At 36.1% G+C, this 22,985-nt stretch overlaps 1 protein-coding gene across 2 annotated transcripts in view; it reads right to left on the bottom strand.

The window, feature by feature from the left end:
- Positions 1-22,985, bottom strand: part of prkg2 (protein kinase cGMP-dependent 2) — a 75,377-nt gene that overhangs the window by 33,111 nt on the left and 19,281 nt on the right. For both annotated transcript variants that reach the window (XM_039758023.1, XM_039758022.1), the window contains exons 3-6: positions 20,227-20,393; positions 12,874-12,987; positions 10,578-10,683; positions 8,163-8,226 (exon numbers count right to left, since the gene is read on the bottom strand). In XM_039758023.1, coding sequence (XP_039613957.1) covers positions 8,163-8,226; positions 10,578-10,683; positions 12,874-12,987; positions 20,227-20,393 — 451 coding nt within the window. The remainder of the gene's footprint in view (positions 1-8,162; positions 8,227-10,577; positions 10,684-12,873; positions 12,988-20,226; positions 20,394-22,985) is intronic.

Here is a 22,985-nt window from a genome sequence, read left to right as displayed (position 1 = left end):
CACCGCCAAACACCTCAGCAACAGTTAGACCAAGGTTATCACTAAAGATTGTGTGTGGCTTCTGTTGATACTTTTTTATGTGAAAGTCTCCAACCTCTTTCTCTAATCCTCCCGAGGCTACTCAAAGGATGTGCTTCACTTCCCTGCTAGAACGGCTGCTGCCATTTAAGCTTCAATCCCTAGCCAGACTGTGAAGAGATGTCTGCCAACTGTTACAATACTTTCTTACAGAATCCAATAATGGGTACTATGCATGACCCAGCAAAGAAGCATTGTTGACCTCAATAGCTTGTTCTCCCACAGATACAGTAGATATGTGATAGCAATTAATAACAAATATAATACAAAATAAAACAGGTAAACATTTTGATTTGTATTGTTTTATAATTACCTCCTTATTCTTTTCTTAATAATAATACAAGTGTGGAAGCGGAATCACCAGGTTTTTATTGCTGTTCCTGGATACTTTTTCACACTTCGTTGTCTAGCTGTTGTCAATTATATATTCCTCTAAGAAGTACTAATAGAACAAATGAACAGATTTTCCTTTAGCCTTTTTAAAAGCACCAGAAAAGAGTCAAGTAAAGCCTGAGATTTTTAACTCAATGAATCAAAGCTAACTTCCTAAGTTAACAAATACAGGCCTGTTTCTCTCCTGTCCTTTCTTTCCAGACCACTTGAATGTGCCATTTCTAACCCGATCTCTTCCTTGTAAAGAATGAATCTCTCAACACCAACCAGTCCAGCTTCAAGAGGAACCACTCGACTGAGATGGCTCTACTGACTGTGGTTGACCAGTTACGCCGTCCTCGAGTTAGCAACATGTCATCGACTCTGATCCTGCCAGATCTCTCTCATTCTTGCCACCCTGTCTGACTTTGGTATTACTGGGACTGCTCTCAGATGGTTTGACTCATACATCTCGGACAGATCCTGCAGTGTGTCATGGTAAGGGAGGTTGTCAAAGGCACACCAGTCATGCACAGGTGTAGTGCCCCAAGGAGCAGTGCTGGGTCCTCTATTTTTCTATCTGTACACTACCTGGCTGTGCTCCATCACCCAATCCCATGGGTTCTTTTATCAGTACTATTCCAATGATACACATCTATACTTGTTGTTCCCTCCGGAGGACAATTGGATATCAGCAAGAGTATCTGCATGTCTTACTGATATCTCAGCCTGGATGAAGGACCACCATCTACATCTCCACCTGGTTAAGCTTCTTGTGATCCTGGACAGTTTGTTCAACTCCCCATCTCTGTACAGCTTGTCTCACTCCTGCTAATACCTGACAAGTCAGTATGCAACATTAAGGTGGTGATTGATTAGCAGCTATCTTTTTTTTTTTTTTTTTGACCACATTTCTGTTTCTCATTCATACAGGTTTGTGCTGTACAATATTTGCAAGAACAGAACTTTTCTGACAGAGTATGCAGCACAACCTCTGGTCCTGGCTCTGATCTTGTTGCATTTGGACTACCCCAACTCACTTCTGGCAGGAGTACCCGCATGTGCTATCTAGCCACTGCAGATGATTTAGAATGCAGCGACCTGTGTTGTATTTAACCAGCTGAGACAGGCACATGTCACTCCTCTCTTCAGGTTGCTACAATGGCTTCCTGTTGCAACACACATTAAGTTCAACTCTCTGATGCTGGCCTACAGAGTAGCTATCGGGTCAGCACCTGAGTATATGGAGACACTGGTGAACTGCTACACTCCTCACCCACTCAGGTCTGCCAGGAAACGGCATCTGGTGATGCTACCTCCATGTGGCATCAAGTCTCAATACAGACATTTTCCTGTGTGGTTCCAAATTGGTGGAACAGGCTACACACCTCCTTCCATACTTCTGACTCCCTCAATGTATTTAAGAAGCAATTGAAGATCTATTTTGTGAAAATCATCTGTCTAATTGAAAAGAGGAGAAACAAATAAAAACTAAAACTTTTTGCACTGTGATACTTTATAGTCATGGTTAATTTGTTTAAGTTTAATTGCTTTATTGATTGTAATCTATAATTGCAAATGTATGAGTTATTACATCTTTTTGTTTGTGGCAAACCACTTCTCTTACCTGTCCTATTACACTTGCTGAAGAAACAGGCCCAAGCCTAATGTTACTCGATTATGTTTACCTCTTTTCTAAGTCGCTTTGGCTAAAAACAACAGTTAATCAAATGAATGGAAATGTAAACTCTGTTTTCTTCATAATGGTTGGTTGTTATTATTTTTTTTAATTTTTAATATTTACTATATTACAAATTTTAGAGTGTTCTGTATGTTATTAGGAATTAGGAGGTGTTCATAGGCATTATAAACATTCAACTATTTAATTTCTTTGATCTTCCAGAATTACATTTGAAACTATAACATGGAAATATTTATATTTTAATTATAGCTTTAAAAAAAAAATAGTTAAAACCTGACATGACATGTTGGTACAGCTGGTATTTATTTGTCAGCCATACTGCCTTTTTTGGGTGGTTTGCATGTTCTTCCAAAGTCAATGTGGACACCCTGTGCCTGAAGATTCTGGTTTACTTTGACAGTATAAGACATGGACTTCATGTAGCTCCCAATCATCAGATTGGTTGAGGATTTTAAGTTAGTTGGTATGTGTAAATGTACCCTGCAATGACCTTCTTATATCCAGGGACGGATGCTGTCAGATTAGCTCTAGGTCCATATGGCTTTTTATTAAGGCAGTAATAAAAAGCTTATTCCATGCATGGAGAGATAGTTGGATGGATAGATTAAACATAGCCAAGTTATTATTATTATAATTTTGCCCAGACTGCATTTTGTAATCAGAGTGAATAGATTACTTTCAATATGCAGTAACTGAGCCTTGGATAAACCACTTTGGCTACTGCCAAATACTGGAAAATGTTGGCACAGAAGTGAAAAGGTTTGCACAACCACTTTGCAGCTCTAGAAGATTGGCATAAAACCCTGTGTTTGGGCATTTTTCACATACAGTTTGAACTTTTTTCTAGTGCTTTAAAGGATTTCTGCCCAGGTTATTTGATTTTTCTCCTACAGCCCAAATAAATGTACTGTATGGTAATTGGCCTGGTATGCATGTGTTCCATGATGGACTGATGTCCTCTCCTACCCTGCCTTGGACCAGATGTAGCTGTGATATTCTCTGTTTATATATTATGAGCAGGTGCCATAGATCATGAAAAAGAAGATGAAAATTAGGAGTAATGCAACAAATTCACTGTAATGGTGAACTAAATGGAATATCTGAAAACAATTCATACAATTCATGTATGGTATGTGTTTTCCAGTTACAGTATGCCTTCTGTTCCAGAACTGTACAAGTTGGCGAAACAGCACATTAATTGTTCACTGGGACTGTTATATAAGATATAATAAACAAAGCATCACATTATTACAATCATGAATATCATTTTAAACTGGATGAATTTACATTGTTAAGCTTTATTGTTCACAGAAGTAGAAAACAATCCTTTCCCAATACATTTTACTAATATAGATTAATATCAGATAAAATATTTAAGTGCAACATCTGTGCCTGTATTATATTACAGAGTCAACATCCCCTTGAGATCACATGCTATTGTCTTTATCAGCAATGAGTGAATGAACTTTTTTTTTTTCCAAAGCCCCCTTGAGACATACTGCATAATGGAATGTCCTTGAAGTGTGAAGAATAAGATTTCATAAACAGATGTATTTTAGTACCGTTTCCTGTTTATTTTATTGTTTATTAAAACCTTACAAAAGCTTTTCAAACTGAAATCATACTTGGGTTTATAAGATTGCCATCACAAAAAAGTAAGCTAATGAGAACAGAGAGAAGCAAAATTAAGAGTCCTTTATGTGGCACAGTGCATATCCTTACATGCTTTAGGTTAAGGTAGCAATATCTGCCTGCAAGCCCAAAGGTCTGGATTTTCATGGTACACTAAAATGCATTCAGGATGCAAGGCCACTAAATGTATGAGAAAATGATTGAGGTCTTATCAACATGTAAAATGTCCTGATATTTTGGGGTTTATTACATTATTATTATTGGACACTGCCTCTGTTTTTTTTTCCAGCTTTCACAGAAGTCTAAGCACAAAATAAATTATTCAGTGAAGTTCTAGAAATACAGTTGGAAGCTGCTGAAAAGTAAAAACTCCCACAAATATTTGAAAACCTCGTTTTACATTACGAATTGTAAGTAAACAGAGCCAGTGAATTGGAACTATTGTTAAAAGCAGCACCTTGGGACCATCAAATCATGAATCAATAAGACTTTTAGACATACAGTATGAATACGGTTTTGACAAGGTACAGTATATTTGGCCAGGTTGCTAGTTTTTGTCAAAGCAATTTAAGCTCTCATGTGAAATGTTCTGTATACTGACAAGAAGGTGTCTTAGACTGGACTGGTTCAGATAGCTTGGCGTCCTTGAATGATCTTCAGATACTGCAGATTCTTTCTATTCCCAGGTTCAGTTTATTCTTAGGTAGTGTATTTCAATTTATGTCAAGAAATAAATACATAGAATATGCAAATATTTTATGTATATATCCAAATAATTTAGGCTTTTAGTATGCCAAAATAGTAAAAACAAAAATTGAATAGTATAAATATACTAAATTGAAATCAGATGGTAACAGAGAAATGAAGTGCAGATCTCCATTAAAAGCAGCCTTCTACTCTAATTTTCTATTTAGTCTCTCAGCCACCTCTCTGGCCACTCCAGTAATGCAGTATGGTGCAGGCACAAATGTAAAAATTAAAATTAACTTCATAATGTAGAATTCCAAGAAAAATTAATGAATACAGATTAAACCTTAGAAAAGTAAAAATGAGCATAAACTCATGGATACCGAACCATTTGTCAGTCTCCTGAAGCTTTTTTATTTCTCACGTGCTGTTAGTCATGAGTGTGCACTGTGATAAGCTGCCAGTCAAAATATGTGATTCTTCATTAAAAATAATGAGATTTAATATGGGATACTATATACAAAAATGTTTCATCATGTTCTATAAGCCCTACTTATCAAGCATTTAATAATAGATTACTGTATATCCAACACCAGGGAAATGTTTTATAATTACTGTCCTGCAGTTTATTGCTTTACTGTTGAAATTTCCTGTAGCCTTTCAAGTTATATCAAGAGTAAGCATCCTTTTGTTTAACATTTTTACACACACATACATACACATACTAGATATTCCACGCAGCTCTGCCCATGCAGTAGCAAAACAGGACAAACTTTAAAAATCAATAAACAGACAGGTATCACTAGCTAAGCAGCGGCAAGTTACACTCCAAAACACAGAGGTAGATCGACTCGAGCAGAGCCTGGCGCATGAGTGAGGAGGGCCCTGCCCAACTTCCCACTCCCCTCAGCCCACAGCCTCTGACTCAGATTTGCACAAATATTTCACTCCTGCAAGCGAATTATGATTCTTAGCGCAATGAGAGAATTTGCAAAATCAAGCGGAATGTTCAAGTAAATTATAGAAAAAAAAAAACCCAACCTTAATCCATTTTGTAGCTCTCTCATTAAAAGCGGACAGACAGACGTTGGATTTTATATATATATATATTGGCTGGCTGTCATTAATTTACAATAATGTACACTGCTCACAAAAATTAAAGGAACACTTTAAAGAAACACATTAGATACATCAGATCTCAATATGAAGCTGGATATCTATACAAATAACGACAGGGCAATGTCTTAGGAACAAAAGGATGCCAAGTCTTTTAATGGAAATAAAAGTTTTCTGCCTACAGAGGGCTCAATTGTGTAGACACCCTAAAATCAGAGTGAAATGAAGATGTGGCAGGCTAGTCCATTTTTTAAAAAACTTAATTTCTGCTACTCAAAATGCTTTTCAGTATCTTGTGTGGCCCCCACGAGCTTGTATGCATGCTTGACAACATCGGGGCATGCTCCTAATGAGACGACGGATGGTGTCTTGTGGCATTTCCTCCCAGATCTGTATGAGGGCATCCCTGAGCTGTTGTACAGTCTGAGGAGCAACCTGGCGGTGCCTAATGGACCGAAACATAATGTCCCACAGATGTTCTATTGGGTTTAAGTCAGGGGATCGTGAAGGCCATTCAATTGTTTCAATTCCTTCATCCTCCAGGTACTGCCTGCATACTCTTGCCACATGAGGCCGGGCATTGTCGTGCATTAGGAGGAAACCAGGACCTACTGCACCAGTGTAGGGTCTGACAATGGGTTCAAGGATTTCATCTCGATACCTTATGGCAGTCAGAGCACCATTTCCTACGCAGTAGATGTCTGTGCGTCCCTCCATGGATATGCCTCCCCAGACCATCACTGACCCACCACCAAACCTGTCATGTTGAACGACGTTGCAGGCAGCATATCATTCTTCTTGTCTTCTCCAGACTCTTTCACGTCTATCACAGCTGCTCAGAGTGAACCTGCTCGTCTGTAAAAGTACAGGGCGCCAGTGGCGGACTTGCCAATTCTGGTGTTCTTGAGCAAATGCCAGTCGAGCTCCACGGTGCTGGGCAGTGAGCACAGGGCCCACTACAGGACGTCGGGCCCTCAGGCCATCTTCATGAAGTCTGTTCCTGATTGTTTGGGTAGAGACATTCACACCAGTGGCCCTCTGGAGGTCATTCTGTAGGGCAGTGCTCAGCCTGTTCCGCCTTGCACAAAGGAGCAGGTATCGGTCCTGCTGATGGGTTGAGGACCTTCTACGGCCCTGTCCAGCTCTCCGAGAATAACAGCCAGTCTCCTGAAATCTCCTCCATGTTCTGGAGATTGTGCTGGGAGACACATTAAACCTTCTTGCTGCAGCACGTGTGGATGTGCCATCCTGGAGAAGTTGGACAACCTGTGCAACTTCTGTAAGGTTAAGGAATCGCCTCATACTGCCAGTAGAGATGATTACTCAAGCCAAAACTAGCACGAGTGGAAAACCAGCCAAAAAAGATCAAGAGGAAGAAACTTGAAATGACCTCCACATGTAAAACCAGTCCTGTTTTGAGGGTTTTCTAATTGTTGCCACTTTAGTGCACCTGTCGTTAAGTCCATGAACACCAATACAGCTGAAAGTGACTAACAATGACCTCAGCTGCTTAACCAACCAGAAAATTATCAGACAGGTTTAATTGATTTCATGTCAGGCCCAATAAAAAAAGTGTTCCTTTAATTTTTGTGAGCAGTGTATTTAAATTGGTTGGTTTCTGTTCTTTTCTGATTTAACTGTATATTTATTGCTTCCTTAAATATTAAACATTTTTCAAAACAGCAAGAAATTGGCAATGAGTAATTTGTATTGTTAATACCATAATTCTATCAAGTAAAAAAATTAAGGCTCACTAGTCAAACTAAGGGTGACATGACAGTGCAGTGAGTAGCCCTGCTTTCTTATGGATCCAGTGTGCTGTATTTGAATCCCATACGTTGCCCATGTGGGATTTACATATTCTCCTACACCCACATTCAGCCTACGTTAACTGGTGATTTGAGTGTGAATGTGGCCCATGCAATGTACTGGTACCCTTTTATGGGGTTGTTTCCTGCCTTTCTCCCAGTGCTGCTGGACAGACCCCCTGAATTAGATAAACTGGGTTTGAAAATGTTGTTATATGTCAGTTAACCAAAGGGGATTAGTTGCTGTAAAAAGTGAAAAAAGGGCAGGGGTGACGGCTCCAGCAGTTTCAGAAAACAGCTGGTTATAAACAGGAACAGAAAAGCTTCCATTAATTCAGAATCAAACTCATTCGACCATTCCAAATTTAAACTAGGATCAAGATCAGGCCATTATCTTTCTTAATGGCTATGATAAGAATTCGAATATTATTGCTTCAGGACAATCACTCAGCTGTTTTATTTATATGACCTGTACCAAAATAGAAAGTGGCTCACATATCAGACATTTTAACAAACAAAAAATTTCTTTTATTTTTTAAATCCTACCGATAAACTTTAATTTTTGAAACAGTTTTACTGAAGAATTGCATAATTGCAAAAATACCCACCTTAAATTAATTTCTCTGTAGAGTTTGTAGATTACATATTACATAGTAATTATAAAAACATTTTTAAATTAAGTGTCAAAGTTTGAATATACAAGCAGTATACATTTTAATTGAACAGATAGTACAATAATCAGACTTTGAAGAAAAACAGATACTTACAACTTCAAGACAATCCACAATCTTACTTAATTTGTCTTCTGGCAAATGAGTTATGAGGTTGACACTAACAAAAGAACAGTCATTTTAATTGAATGTATGACATGTTTTAATTTTTGGGTTAAAAATGTCAGTTTTACAGTTTAATACAACCATTAACAATTTTTCATTAAAAACAGTCAATAAGCAATACCTTTCAAAAAGCACATATGATTCAGATTAATGGGTGTATATGTGCACATACATTACAGTGGTTTTACCTGCTCAAGAAGTATGAATGAAATCCAGAAGGTGGATGGAAGGAAAGGTAAACCCCTCAAGTTTAAGACAAATAAATGTGTGATTCTGTGAAATAGACGTCTATGGTAACCAGTTTCCATGTCCGAGTACTGTAATAGGGTGCAATCTGTGTTGGTATGACTCGCATCATTGATGAGAGGTTCACAGTAACTCCAGTAACTTGAAGATGTTACCATCAGTGTCATTAGAACCATTCATACTCTTCACCCTAAAACTTTAGGCTTAAATTATAATGCCCACTTTGTGTCATGGTGATGGCGTTGGATCAGGGATTCTTTGGGAAACGTTACTGGAACCTTACTGTCAATCTGGGATCAATGAGATGTGGTGTTCATCATATCTCAACTCTTTCTCTGTTGCATTTAAACCTGTATTGAAAATGCTGTCTCAAACTACCAACATAACAATAGCCTGCAGGGCAGTAACTCTTGGGGAAATAGGAAATTAAGGTTAAAGCTGTCTCACTTCCAGTTAAGACTATAAAATTACATCAAAAATTCAGAATCAATGTCTCCATGATGGGACAGTTAACTTTCTGAGCTGGAATGTTAAAGACCTGAATCACGAATTAAAGAGAAAGAAAGTATTCTCTCACTTAACAGGTTTAAACGGTAAAATAGTATTTTTACAGGAGACCCACTTACTAAGCAAGGATCAGTTCTGGCTGCAAAAGGACTGGACTGGCCAAATGTTGTCTCGCCTAAAACTCTCCAAAATGTTTCCAGGGCAGGATCCAACCTGTGAATGCTGCAATCAAGTCCCAGCCTCACTGGGTCACATGTTTTGGGCCAGCACCAAATTAACGTCATTCTGGACCAAAATTTTTAATTACCTTTCAGACAGCCTTGGTGTCACAATTCCTCCTAACCCATTAACAGCTGTGTTTGGTGTTCTTCCAGATGGGTTTAAAGTGGAGAAGGACAAACAATCTGTAATTGCCTTTACTACACTATTGGCACGCAGACTTATTTTGCTAAACTGGAAGAATCCTAACTCTCCTCTTTTAAGTCAGTGGGAAACCGATGTCTTATACTATTTGAAATTGGAAAAAAATCAAATAGTTAAAGGATCTGTACAGATTTTTTTCAAAACATGGCAGGATCTAATCAATAACATTTTAGAATAAAGTCTTAAAGATCCGAGGAAGCAATTATTTCCGCATTTCTTTTTCTTCTCCATTCACCTCTATTAGCTTATCAAACTTATCAATTTAGGTATGTTTACAAGCCTTAAGTTTTACCCCGTTGGCCATGCTCTCTCTCTCAGGGGTGGGGGTCGACTTGTTCTCAAGGGTATTTTTTGTAAAAATTGATCGATTTGTATGGAATGATTACAATAAAATTAATAAAAAATAAATAAAACGAAGGTCAAATGTCCCAATAGATGCTGCTGTTTATTTCAATGAGGTGTTAGCAATATCTGTTGTTGGGAGAGTTTTCTAAATAAAGTTTAATTTGGGAGGGGAAAAAAAAATTCTGTCTCATTTATTGATGCAACTTTGCATTTAATTCTACCCTATAAAAAGCTCAAAATAAACATCAAGAAAGATGATTTGCTGTGGCAACCCCTCACGGGAGCAGCCGGAAGAAGAAGATCTGATGCTGTTAATGATTGGGCATGTGCAAATCTTTGACAAATATGTATTAGTGTTATTGAACTGAGCCATGAGTCTAGTCTAATTTTAACTTTTGGAGCCAAATTCAACTGGAATTTTCTTTATGGATTTTCACTTCATAAATCTTTCGGAAAATGAATACACATGTTTCAGTGTGCATATCAAATTTATGAAACTGATAAACAGTCAGAATTATAGCATTTAAAATTTCAACATCTAATCTGTAATGACTATTCTGCCAGCATGCAGTCTCTCAAGACAATTCAGGTAAAAAAGGAAAGATAAGCAAGTAAAGGTTAATCAAGTTTCAAATCAGCAAAGCCTCTCCAAATCATCACAAAAGTACCTTGAAAATGATGACTGAGAAACTCTAACAAATGCATTAATCATTCATTAATTCAATCAATATTCCCTGCATGTCTTTGAGATGTGTGGTGAAAGTGAATAATCCATTTATCCATGATGGCCCCCTCTTACCCCAAATTGTGGATTTTTTTTCTTACCTTCGAAGGAAATTCCTGTATTGTTCATGCCTGGCCTGTGCTGTTTTTCTCATAATGTTCTGAAATACCTCCCGGTCCAAAGCCCATGTCTTGACATCACTGACAGCTGCAAGCAGACAATAAAAATTAAAATGAATAAAGAGTCTTGGACATTGTGTGCTTGACCCTGACCAGGACAGACATTTTAACCTCTTGTCCCGTATAACTAAAGCCATAAGACGCAGATTTACCCTTAAAAATAGCACATGTCTCAAAAAGCCATAAGGCTTTCTTAAAAGTGTAAAAGGATTCAACGGAACCCGTGTTTATATTCAACCCTCCACATAATGTTATATAATATAAGAAAAGAATCAGTATAATGTGCATACACATGTATTTAATTTATTTATAATAAGGCCTAGTTTATAAAATCCTACTGCCTAAGCAAATTTGAAAAGATTATTGAGAAAGTATTTATTAAAGCATAATTAACATTCAAAGCTTATATTTTAAGAATAGAACTTTATTAACACTTTCTAGAGTATTAGAAACTTTCTCTTCTGTCATTATGACTTTATATGTTTTTATGTATTACACCCATCAAAAATTAAACAGTTTAGTGATTAGCAATGATTCTTTAATACATACACTGTAGATGTTAATAAACTTTCCTATTGGAAGGCTGTGTGCATCACAGTAATTTTAATTCTTAAAAATATGCAATAAAGTTTTGCTTCTTTCTTCTGCAGAACTTTGCTCACATATAAAATTAAATAGTCATAAATATCATTCTATATAAAAAGCTGATTGGCCATATAATAAGATTCATTTGTAACATATCAATAAATAATAAAGATTATAAAGCTATGATTTGCAATAGATAATTTGCTTAAATAAAATGTTTAGCTTATATGGGAATAAGTACACAAGAAGGTGAGGTGTACTGTTTTACCGATTGACTTACTGTACACGTTGTTAAAATAATGCCTTGAATAACCAAAGCAATCAAAACGTTTTTTCTTATATATTATGTAAACACTACAAAAATGCATTGATTCACAAGCAGTGTTTTCCAGGAACACACTTAGCAAAGCCACCTATCAATCCCATCAACTTTGAGTAGCAAACCAAAAGCTTTTATCACTTACTTTATAGTAACTGATGATAAAACAGCTCTGGTACCTCTGATTTCGAACTTTGTGTGCTCCAGGATCTCCACCCACACACTGGGACCCCAAAAATGTCCTTTTTGTAAATTTTTATTGTGTTTAAATAAACAAGGTTTATTCCACAGATTGTATTTAAACTTTATAAAAATAGCCTAGTTAAGACTACACCTATCAGTTTTTTGATTGGCTGAGGTGATTAAAAAAGGGTGCAAACACTAGAAGGCACACAGATCAAAAAAATTTGGACATGAGCGTCAATAGGCTTTGTGCCCTAGGGAGCAAGTTACCCGTACTATTCTATAGCATTGCATTAATTATCTACTGCTCTGATGCTGATCTTTCTGATCATAAAATAGGTCATTATGATAGCAATTGACTGAAGAATTCAAAATTAATTGCAAAATTCCGGTATTTAAGGGTTCCTCTACAGTGCTTCTTTCTCATGCATGATATTACTCAAAAACCTATGAGCATATCCATCATCTCATAACAGGCTTGAGTTTCGAGTTTGGTATTTTTATGTTCAGTCGTTTTAGCTTTAGGCCATCCTCAACAAAGTTTGACACACAGATGCACACCCATCATCGAGATATTGATGTTTTTGGTATCAGGAGACCCTAAAACCTTGCGATCCATCAAAAACCAGAGATTGAAATTTTTGACAAACCTAAAGCTTTTGTTCCTCCCCCATAGACTATACGTTATGGTGGCGGAGGGCACAAAGCAAAAATACATCAGATCAGTGTAGTGAAAAACAGAGGAAGAGGCTAGGTCTGGTGCAGCAGGTGTGGAGGCTGATGTGGACGATGAGAGGCAATGGGAATGAAGAATCATTAGATGAGTTTGAAAAGAATGGAAACTTCAGTTCTTGTGTGGACAGTGGAACATTGTAAGTTTGAAATATACTCAAGTGAAAAACTAATTTATGCATGTGAGTGTACTTTAAAAAGCACTGATCTTATGTATTTATTAGGCTAATTATTTAATTCAACTTGCCATTGTTGTCACACATCCATTCCATTCCCGGACAGTAACTGTGAGCTCTGCCACCTCATCATTTGCAAACTAAGCACTGATAAAGATCAGATCACTTTGAAAAATAAAACGTACAGTATAAAAATATAAAAATTACAAAAGTTCTGTATTACCTCTGACAGATGCTGTCCTCTTACAGTTATACAAAACTGCTAGCTCTCCAAATGCTGTCCACACAGTTATGGATGTTATTAACTTATTGTGTTGATAAACATCCAGATTTCCTTCTGTAGTTAAAAGAGTAAAAGTAAAAAGATTTGTCTTCTATGTCAACGTTACAAGATAATGAGTGAAAAATTCAATTACAACATACCATTTAAAATCTTCAATTACTACATATCAGTTTAAGTCACATTTGGTAAAGGCATTGGCAAGTTACACAACAATAATGCCATTCCTCATGGATCCTGCCTTAATGGTTATATATTCAGACCATGGATGGATTTAACTGTAAATACTGTGCTGTTTCAATCCAGGGTGAACTCACCTGTCATAAATTATCTGAACACGTATGCCTTTAGGATATGTTAGGAAAACTGGAGAGGTGCATAAAGAAGTGGGTCAACTTCAAACAGACAGAGCCTGGGCCAGGATTTGAACCAACTTGTTTATTATTAAGGACTGTATCACATTCTGACATATTAATGGCAAATTTTCATTTTCATTTACAAATTTATTTGAATAACTAGGGTGCTTACCCCCTGCTTGCTTGGCTCACCAACCCCCCCTGCCTGCGCTACGTGCCAGCCACTTTGCGTCTCTGCCGCTTGTGTTGTGAAGAGGGGGGCTGAACGTACCCCAAGGAGACACGGTCACTCCTCCGAAACCCCCTCTTAAACAGTAATACAATGGGAAACAAATACATCCATCCATCCATCCATTATCCAACCCGCTATATCCTAACTACAGGGTCACAGGGTTTTGCTGGAGCCAATCCCAGCCACCGCAGGGTGCACACACACACACAGACACACACCAAGCACACACTAGAGACAATTTAGAATCACCAATACACCTAACCTGCATGTCTTTGGACTGTGGGAGAAAACCGGAGTACCCAGATGAAACCCATGCAGACATGAGGAGAACATGCAAACTCTACACAGGGAGCACCCAGGTCTCCTAACTGCGAGGCAGCAGCGCTACCCACTGTGCCACTGTGTCGCCTAAAACAAATACAGCTTTTTTTTTTTTTAACCTCCTCTTTGCTCGATCAGCTGCTGGCTTGCTCCTGATGATCTGCATGTTGAGCAGCACTTTGAACATTTAAAAGCCTGTACAGCTGTCTTTGTCATCTACTCTTTGTTTTATTTCTGGCCACAGGCGTGGTTAAATCTGTTGGCACAAAGTCTCGTCTCGCGGGACGGGAGTTCTTGATATTATAGTTTTATAATTTAAAAACAGAATAATGTGATGTTGTTAGATTTTCAGATTCCTAAAGTTCAATAAATTCTGAAAAGAATGATACCAAACATATATATATATATGTTTACATTACAAATATATATTACAAATTGTGAATTTCCGCTTGGGATTAATAAAGTATCTATCTATCTATCTATCTATCTATCTATCTATCTATCTATCTATCTATCTATCTATCTATCTATCTATCTATGTGTGTTTTAAAATAAGACTGATTTAAGTGTGACAAAAAATGACATAAAAATGTGACATAAAATCGTTGCACAAAATCTACATATATATAGAGTAGATTCAGTGGACAAATTTTAAGTAACAGATTTTTAGATATGAGTTACATAGGTAAAGCAATAGGTTTAAGAACTCTTTTATTCCTAGAGCTATAATCCTTCCAAATTCTGTTACTAGTAAAGATGCTGCTAAATGTTACATTCTGCATTACTATTTTGTGTACTGTTCAAAGCAACTATTCTTCTTTGTATTGATCTTCATTACAGTATGTGTTTCTGCATTAGCATTGGTTGTCAAATGTTTTGTCTTTCTTTATCTATTGGATCTCTGTAAAAATGTCAAGTTTTTGTACTCTCTTGCTGCAAACAAATTTTCCTCAGGCATACAAAGTCTACCCGATCTAACCTAACAGTAACATCCTATGCAATTTATTTGCTATAAAATAACAGACCATGCAGCTAGAGATAAATTTCATTACATGCAATGATAGAGTTGCATTTTTGGAGAGGATCTCAAAACCAAAAAGCCTGCATTTTATCTCAAAATAATGCAATTTATTTAAGCGTCAGTCAGTCATTATTCAATATGCTATATCCTAAAACAGGGTCACGGTAATCTGCTTGAGCCAATCCCAGCCAGCACAGGGCGCAAGGCAGGAACAAATCCCAGGCAGGTCGCCAGCCTACCGCAGGGCATACACATACACACACATATTTAAGCACCAATTATTTGTAAATGCACAGCTTCAAAATGTTGTTCTCAGATTGCAACAATGCAGTGTTATACTGTTATCTTCTGAGCTACAGCAAAGACTTTACAAATTACTAGTAATAACACAAACATCTTAATGATGACTATCAATGCAACATATAACATTTTGAAACTCCTTTAATCCTTTAAAATACATTTTAATGTATTGTAATACGTAGAGCTGAAGCTTGATCTGTGAGTGAAAGCACTATTCACTGTACCTTCTATTTAAGACATGTAAAATTAGGGGTTTCCTTTTAATGTAATCTGTGTCTTTACCAATGAAACAGATAATCTCCTAATAAAAAAGTCTAACAATACACAAAAAGTGAGGCTAAAACATAGCCGTATGAACAATATTCCAATAAAGTGTTCTTACTATATGGAAGTGGCCTAATTAAACCCTAAGAGAATCGGCTTTCACTAATGAGCAACCTCATGGCCATCATGCAAAAAAAAAAAAAAAACATTCACTGAAAAGTTAATTTTCATGAAAAATCTAAGAAAACCACAAATGTGTTTTGCATGTAACAGTCAGAAAGTGCATGCAGTCTTCATGCTGTTCTACAGCAGTTGTAGAATTGCCCCAGTGATAACTTGCTGGCATCCTGGTTTGAGTCCTGCCTTGATGCTCTTTCTTATCTTAATGTTATTTGTATTTTGTACACAAAATATATGCCAGAAAATAATTATTAATACTACATGATAACAAAAGTCAAACAGTTTTTCATTATAACACAATCTTTTTTCATATAAAATAAATCTATATCCATATCATTCAGTCTGTAGTTCTACTCAATTCTTATGTATTGATTTGTGCATTTATTTATGTACTATTGTATGCCTTGACCATAATGGCATCTTCAGATTTTCTTTGAACTTTCCATTGGTTTCTTCAGTATTCTGTCATTTAAACTGATTACAATACCGATGTCCCTGAACTATCTCTTTCTGCCTTATTCTTTATTAGTTCACATATCTGATTTGCTCTTGCACAATTAATTATCTGGGAGTTTAAAACTATCACTCCAGGTCATTAGTATGTCTTTAGAGTTGTAATCATTTCTCTGTTCCTCCTTGTAATATGAGTTATCCATACTGCACAAACATTAAATATCTGAATGCAACCCTTAATTCCTACTAGTATTTAATAAATAGAAAATAAATTAAGTGGTGCTGCAGCCACAATCAATTAGGTTTGTGTGCTGTCCTTGCTTTGATCACATAACCCTAATCCTTAGGATGCTTTTATTAACAGCAAGTCTTTTAATTGCTATTATCATAAACCTCTAAAGCTTGTGGCTACATCTCCATATGGCTTTTCATTTTATCATCTCTCATATCCTTAATATGCTAGTATATAAACTTTTTTTATGAATAAACAGTGCATTTACAGTGTGTTAGCTATTTGAGGTAGTGTAGCAGATTATCTAAATCTCTCGATTTTTTTAAGGAGCAATGTGAGGTAAAAAGACATTGTGTTAACTGTATGTCTGCATTGTATACTTCTTTAAAATGGTACCCTAAGAAAATAAAAAACAGCATTTTGTATTCAAATTAAATAACCAAGTGCCATATAAGACAGTTTGAGGGAAAAAAACTTTAACATATGTGTCAAGTTAATGATGAACTTAAAAATATATATATATAATTTTGGGGAAGGCTATGTTGTTGTGTCACGGCACTTAATATTTCCCTTTTTGGATTTCATAGAAATTATCATGTCTTTGAAATTATCTAACATATCTGAAGTGGCTTATTGTTCTAAAGAAATTATTGTCTATCCATTCTTCAATGCATCTTTTTACTTATTTTCTATCTAGTTATTCACTTCTTGGAAGCAATGGGTGCATAGCAGTGATCACAACCATCCACGGAGTGACCACCAGCCTATCATAGTGTACAATCAATGCATTTACACGTATGGAGTCAGTTCAGAGTGTCCTCCAGTGGTGTTGACACTCAGATAGTGGGTTGCATCTCGCCTTTTCACATCAGCATTGATATCTGACCACTTCTTTTTTTTATTTCAGGCACTGTTTGACTTTCTGAACTTTAACTTTTGAGTAATTCAGCCACGCTGTGCTACTCCATCAATTTCCTTTTGTTGCTTAAATCACAACATGTGTGTTAGGATTCATGTTGATTGGGTTTTATAAAGGGAAATTGCGTAGAACTTTGCTTACGCACAATATAATGCATCTGAATTTTTTGTGCATACGCACATTTCTAGTTTTGTTGGTATGCCATGTTTTAGTGTGAATTCCATGCAAGGTGTTATATGTATGTGAGGCCCCAGGTGTTGTGATGCTTTAAAGTTTCCAAATTGGTTGCTTGTTTGTTTTTGAACTCAAAAAAATAATAAAATAAAAATAATGATAGCCAATGAATACACAAAGCTTACCTATACGCATTTCCATAAAATTCAATAATAGTTATTTAAATAAAGTAGTTCAAGCAATTAAAGTAGAAGTTCAAATCTTCAACGCCTGTTTAATGTAATATACTCACCAACTAAACCAAACACCCCAGAAATATTATTATCATTGGATGCAGAAAAAGGATTCAACATGATTGAATGGAAATACCTTTTTACTACATTGGAGAAGTTTGGGTTTGGCCCGAACATTTGTGCATGGATTAAATTACTGTATACTAACCCAGAAGCTTCAGTTTGCATCAACAACATTTCTACTTTAAACTAGAACGTGGCACTAGACAAGGATGCCCCTTGTCACCGCTGCTGTTTGCGACTGCCATTGAACCACTGGCAATATATTTTCAAAATACTGATCAGATAAAGGGGATTAGCAGAGAAGGACTGGAACAGAAAATCTCATTATATGCAGATGATATGGTACTGTATATATCGGACCCAGAAAATTCTGTGCCTGCAGTCTTAGCAGCACTCACAGAATTTCAAAAGATCTCTGGTCTCAGAATTAATCTGAATAAAAGTGTACTCTTTCCGGTGAATTCTCAAGCATATAATATTAGATTAGACACCCTACCTTTTATCATTGCAGAACAGTTTAGATACCTCAGGGTAAACATCACAAGTAAACATAAAGCTCTTTATCAACAAAATTTCGCAGTCTGCATGGAAAAAATTAAACAAGACTTGCATAGATGGTCAACCCTTCATCTCACACTAGCTGGAAGAATTAACACTGTTAAGATGACTATTCTTCCTAAGCTCCTTTTTTATTTCAAAACATCCCAATATACATTAATAAATCATTCTTTAAGCAATTAGATTCAACAATAACCTTATTATTTTTTTAATTCAAAACATCCACGCATCAAAAGAGCGACCCTACAAAGACAAAAGGCAGAAGGTGGCATGGCGCTGCCTAACTTCCAGTTTTATTACTAGGCAGCAAATATACAGGCAATAAGAACCTGGACACAAATAGAAGAACATACACAGGCTTGGACCGCAATAGAAGTAAAATCTTGCAGTACTTCTTTGTATTCCTTGCTCTGTGCTCCAATAAACACACATTACCGGCAATACACTAATAACCCAATTGTGCTCCACTCACTTAGAATCTGGAACCAATGTAGAAAGCATTTTAAGACGGAGAAGCTTCTATCTGTGGCACCCTGCAAGAGAACCACCTCTTTCAACCTTCACAAACATATGCAGTTTTTAATATCTGGAAAAAATTTGGAATTAACTTGCTTAGAGATCTTTATATAGACAACGTCTTTGCATCCTATGAACAATTACATTCCAAATTTAACATTCCAGCTACACATTTCTTTCACTATCTTCAAATCAGGAACTTTGTTAAACAGAACCTTCCAGGCATACAAAGCATACAATTATACAACTCAAAATTATATATCGAGCACATCTGTCTCGACTAAAACTCTCCAAAATGTTTCCAGGACATGATCCAACCTACGAACGTTGCAACCAAGCCCCAGCATCACTAGGTCACATGTTCTGGGCCTGCACCAAATCAACATTATTCTGGACAAAAATTTTTAATTACCTGTCAGACAGCCTTGGACTCACAATCCCTCCTAACCCATTAACAGCTGTGTTTGGGGTTCTTCCAGAGGGGCTTAAAGTGGAGAAGGACAAACAAATTGTGATTGCATTCACTACACTTTTGGCACGCAGACTTATTCTGATAAACTGGAAGAACCCAAACTCTCCTCTTTTAAGTCAGTGGGAAACCGATGTGTTATATTATTTGAAATTGGAAAAAATCAAATACTCAGTTAGAGGATCTGTACAGACTTTTTTCAAAACATGGCAGGATCTAATCAGTAATATTTTAAAATAAGTTCATAAAGCACAGAGAATTTTTTTTAAATTAGGTATGTTTACAAGCCTTAAATTTAACGTTATTTGGCTTGCTCTCTCTCTCTCAGGGGTGGGGTCTGTTCTTAACTCAATTTTTCTTTTTGTAAAATCTTGATTGCTTTGTATGGATTGTAATAAAATTAATAAAAATAAAAATAAATAAATAAAGTAGCAAAAAAGGAAAACCTAGGGGGTCCTAATCCTGAACATTCATTGCAGGCAAGACTTAAAAGTTAAAAGACAGCATAGTGCAGTTAATTTGAGTCATGGTGTGACATAATTGAATAATAACTTTAGAGTACTTTACAATCGTACTATCAAAATTTTTATAAATTACTCATTAACATTACATTAATAGTAATAATAATAATAATAGGAAAACGAATGCAGATAGAATTTGTTCAAACAGACCCATAGCTCTGAAAGCTTCTATTTCAAAACATTTGTGGCCTAGAAAATACACAAATCAAATATTTGCACTCCTGCCGCTTAAACAAATAAATACTGTATGATGAAGTTCTACTTTTGGAATTTCAAATAAGGAACTTGCAAATATAGAAGTTTAAACACAGACAAAAACTAGCATTGTGCATAATATTTATTTAATATGGAAACTGAAGTTTGCTTGGTATTTGATGCATCAATTAAAACTAAATTTAAAGTCTATCCCTCATGTTTTCTTGTAACATCAAACTGTGAAATATTTTACATATTTATGGAATTAATTGCAGATGGATAGTAATACCTGCTAGTACAAAAAGATGATTCCCCGGCTCCCCTTGTTTAATAACATGATCTCCTTTGTGGTAGCTCCTCTCATACATACACTCCACCATATCTCTTATTTGCTGTGGATCCAGTCTTTTGAGGAATTGATTTTTGTTAAGTGCCTCCAGAACGAGCTTCTTCACACTGTTATACAAATTACAGAAGATGAGCTACTTTTGTTAAACAGGAACAACAAATGTGTTAATTTCCATTTCCATTAAAAAAGACAGAACATTTTAAAAGAAACAAGTGTGCAGTGCATAGTTTTATGACTATGTGATAGTTTGATTTTTCAGGTTACCTGAAGGCTTGAAGCTCATCTTTCCAGACTCCATCCACCCATCCATTTTCTTATGTGCTTATCCAGTCCGAAGATTTCAGGGAACCAAAGCCTATCCTAGCAGCTTTGGACACAAAGAGGGAACTTTGAAGAGCTGAATCTTTTTCAGTTTAAGCAAACAGTCTTTCCTCACAGTCGAAATTGGCATCGTCTCTGGACTGTCTTTTGTGCTGCTATGTCTATTTTGTAATCTGACAAGCCAGTCTATGCATGGGCCTCTTTAGTGCATTGCACAACCTCACTCAACTTTTATACCACACATCAGGCTATATAAACCTATTATTGTATTAGCCTTATTAATCACTTCTGTAAACTATCTGGAAAATAAGTGAAGAATCCACGATGATTCCTCTGTCCTTTTTTACTTCCTATATATAATACTTTACTTCACCCGCAACAAATTTGCCCAAGTCTGAATCTGGTCCAGTTCTATTTGTAATGATTTAGGCTGATTCTCTACCATTCCACCTAGTTTGGTATAATCAGCACCTTAACCAGCTTGTTGTTTGTATTCTTATCAAGATCACTTACATATTTGAAACAGCAGCAGTCCAAGTCACTTGAGGGATGCCACTTTAAATTCTGAAAAGGCTCCTTGCACCATAACCCTTTGCTTCCTGTGCTTATACCAATTTTGCCCCCATCTTCATGCGACAACTTGAACTCCTTTTCTTTTAGTTTGATCAAAAGTCTGTTGTGTCGACACTTATTAAATACTTCCTAAGAATCAAGATAAATAATATCAAATGATATGCTTTAGCATAATAATGACACATAATCTTCTCCTCTAATCCCAAATTGATGTGTGCTGTACATCTAAGAGGTGTCCAACTCTTTTGCTACTGTAAAATGGAGATTGTGGCACAGTGCTACAGTGAATAAAGCTGCAGCCTCAAAGTTCTAAAAGCCAGAATTCAATTTAACAACCAGGTAACATTCTTTGCGTGTTTTCTAAGTACTTCTGCTGTCTGTAAGGATTATTTTAAGTTATTCTAATTTTCTTCTGAATTCCAGTGGTATTCTCTGGGTCACTCTGCCTTCCATATTTACATTTGGCCATGCTGAATTGGTTTGGAGGGCGCAAAAGCATCTGAGCATTCAAGGCCGGTTTTTTTCAGTTCCTAGCACCCAGTCCATAGTGGGCTCTAGCCTTACATTATGCTGCTGATCATGGATCCAACACCAAAATTAATAATAAATAACAAATATTGTATATAGAAAAGTACTCAGTTATTTACATAGTACTTCTTTTTGATCTGAGGACACTATAACCGGACCCGTTATCACAGGGGATTGTAACACAGGTAGTCCACAATAAAGATGAGGAGAAGAATATGATTAAAAATTGCAGACCTTCATCTTTTGACTATTTATTTTTTAGATTCCGATGCATATGCTGTATGTTTTCATAGTTTAGAAGATAAGCACCTTTTGTGCTGCACACTCTTTGGATTATAGGTCATTGTTTCATGTTGCATTGATTGTGAACATAAAATAGCAAAGAGTGTGTAATATTGGATTTAGCCTCAGGTCCTGTTTTTGGTGCTTGTCTTTGAAGTCAGTAAACCTAACCAACAAGTAAACTTCAGAGCTACCCATTAAAGAAAAGTAATCAATTTGAATGCAAAAATTAAATAAATTAATCAAAAACATAGCAAAGAAATAAAAAGGAATATTTCATAACATAAATAAGCCACAGGTATACCTAGCCATCAGCAGAAGGTCAACTACAGAAAACAAATTCAGCTACTGTATATATCAATTTACCGGCATAAGTAACAAAAATACATCAGTATAGAAAGTCATCATTTACTAACTCACTTTACATTTGATGTTGTGTAATTCTATAATTTACATAATAGTAAAATATCTCTGTCACATTTACAATAAAACAAAAGTATAATTAAAGCAGTGTTATGTTGGAGCTGTTTAAAAAAATGATTAAATCAAGAAGATGCCAATGCATCAGTACATGTGGCAAGATGAAGGGCAGGTGTAGGTGTGTATGTCTTATGGGAACTTAGTTATATAAAACACTTTTATATAACTTATTTATATAAAATATATAAAACGCTATATATATTATGTTCACTTTTGACAATGCAACGTATAGCTGGCCATGAGTGAATATCGTTTCAATAAAAATAAGACTTTTCTGATTAAATAATCTACTTATGAAAGTGGGAATATTTGCTCTCAAGAAGCTGCAGATTTCTGGCCATTGTGGATTGCACATCATTGTAAAAAATAAATCTGGCCGACCGATAGTTCTGGATATTGCCATTGCATCATGATATACAGTAACTGTAGTCTTGAACTACCTTGATATGATAATAGTAATATTACTGCTCTATCTACAGTATTTTGAATTTGTCTGAACTATTGATATTTGAATT

Source organism: Polypterus senegalus, chromosome 7 (genome assembly GCF_016835505.1).
Source record: "Polypterus senegalus isolate Bchr_013 chromosome 7, ASM1683550v1, whole genome shotgun sequence".
NCBI classification, from domain to species: domain Eukaryota; kingdom Metazoa; phylum Chordata; class Cladistia; order Polypteriformes; family Polypteridae; genus Polypterus; species Polypterus senegalus.
This window is presented reverse-complemented; position numbering and strand designations above follow the sequence as displayed.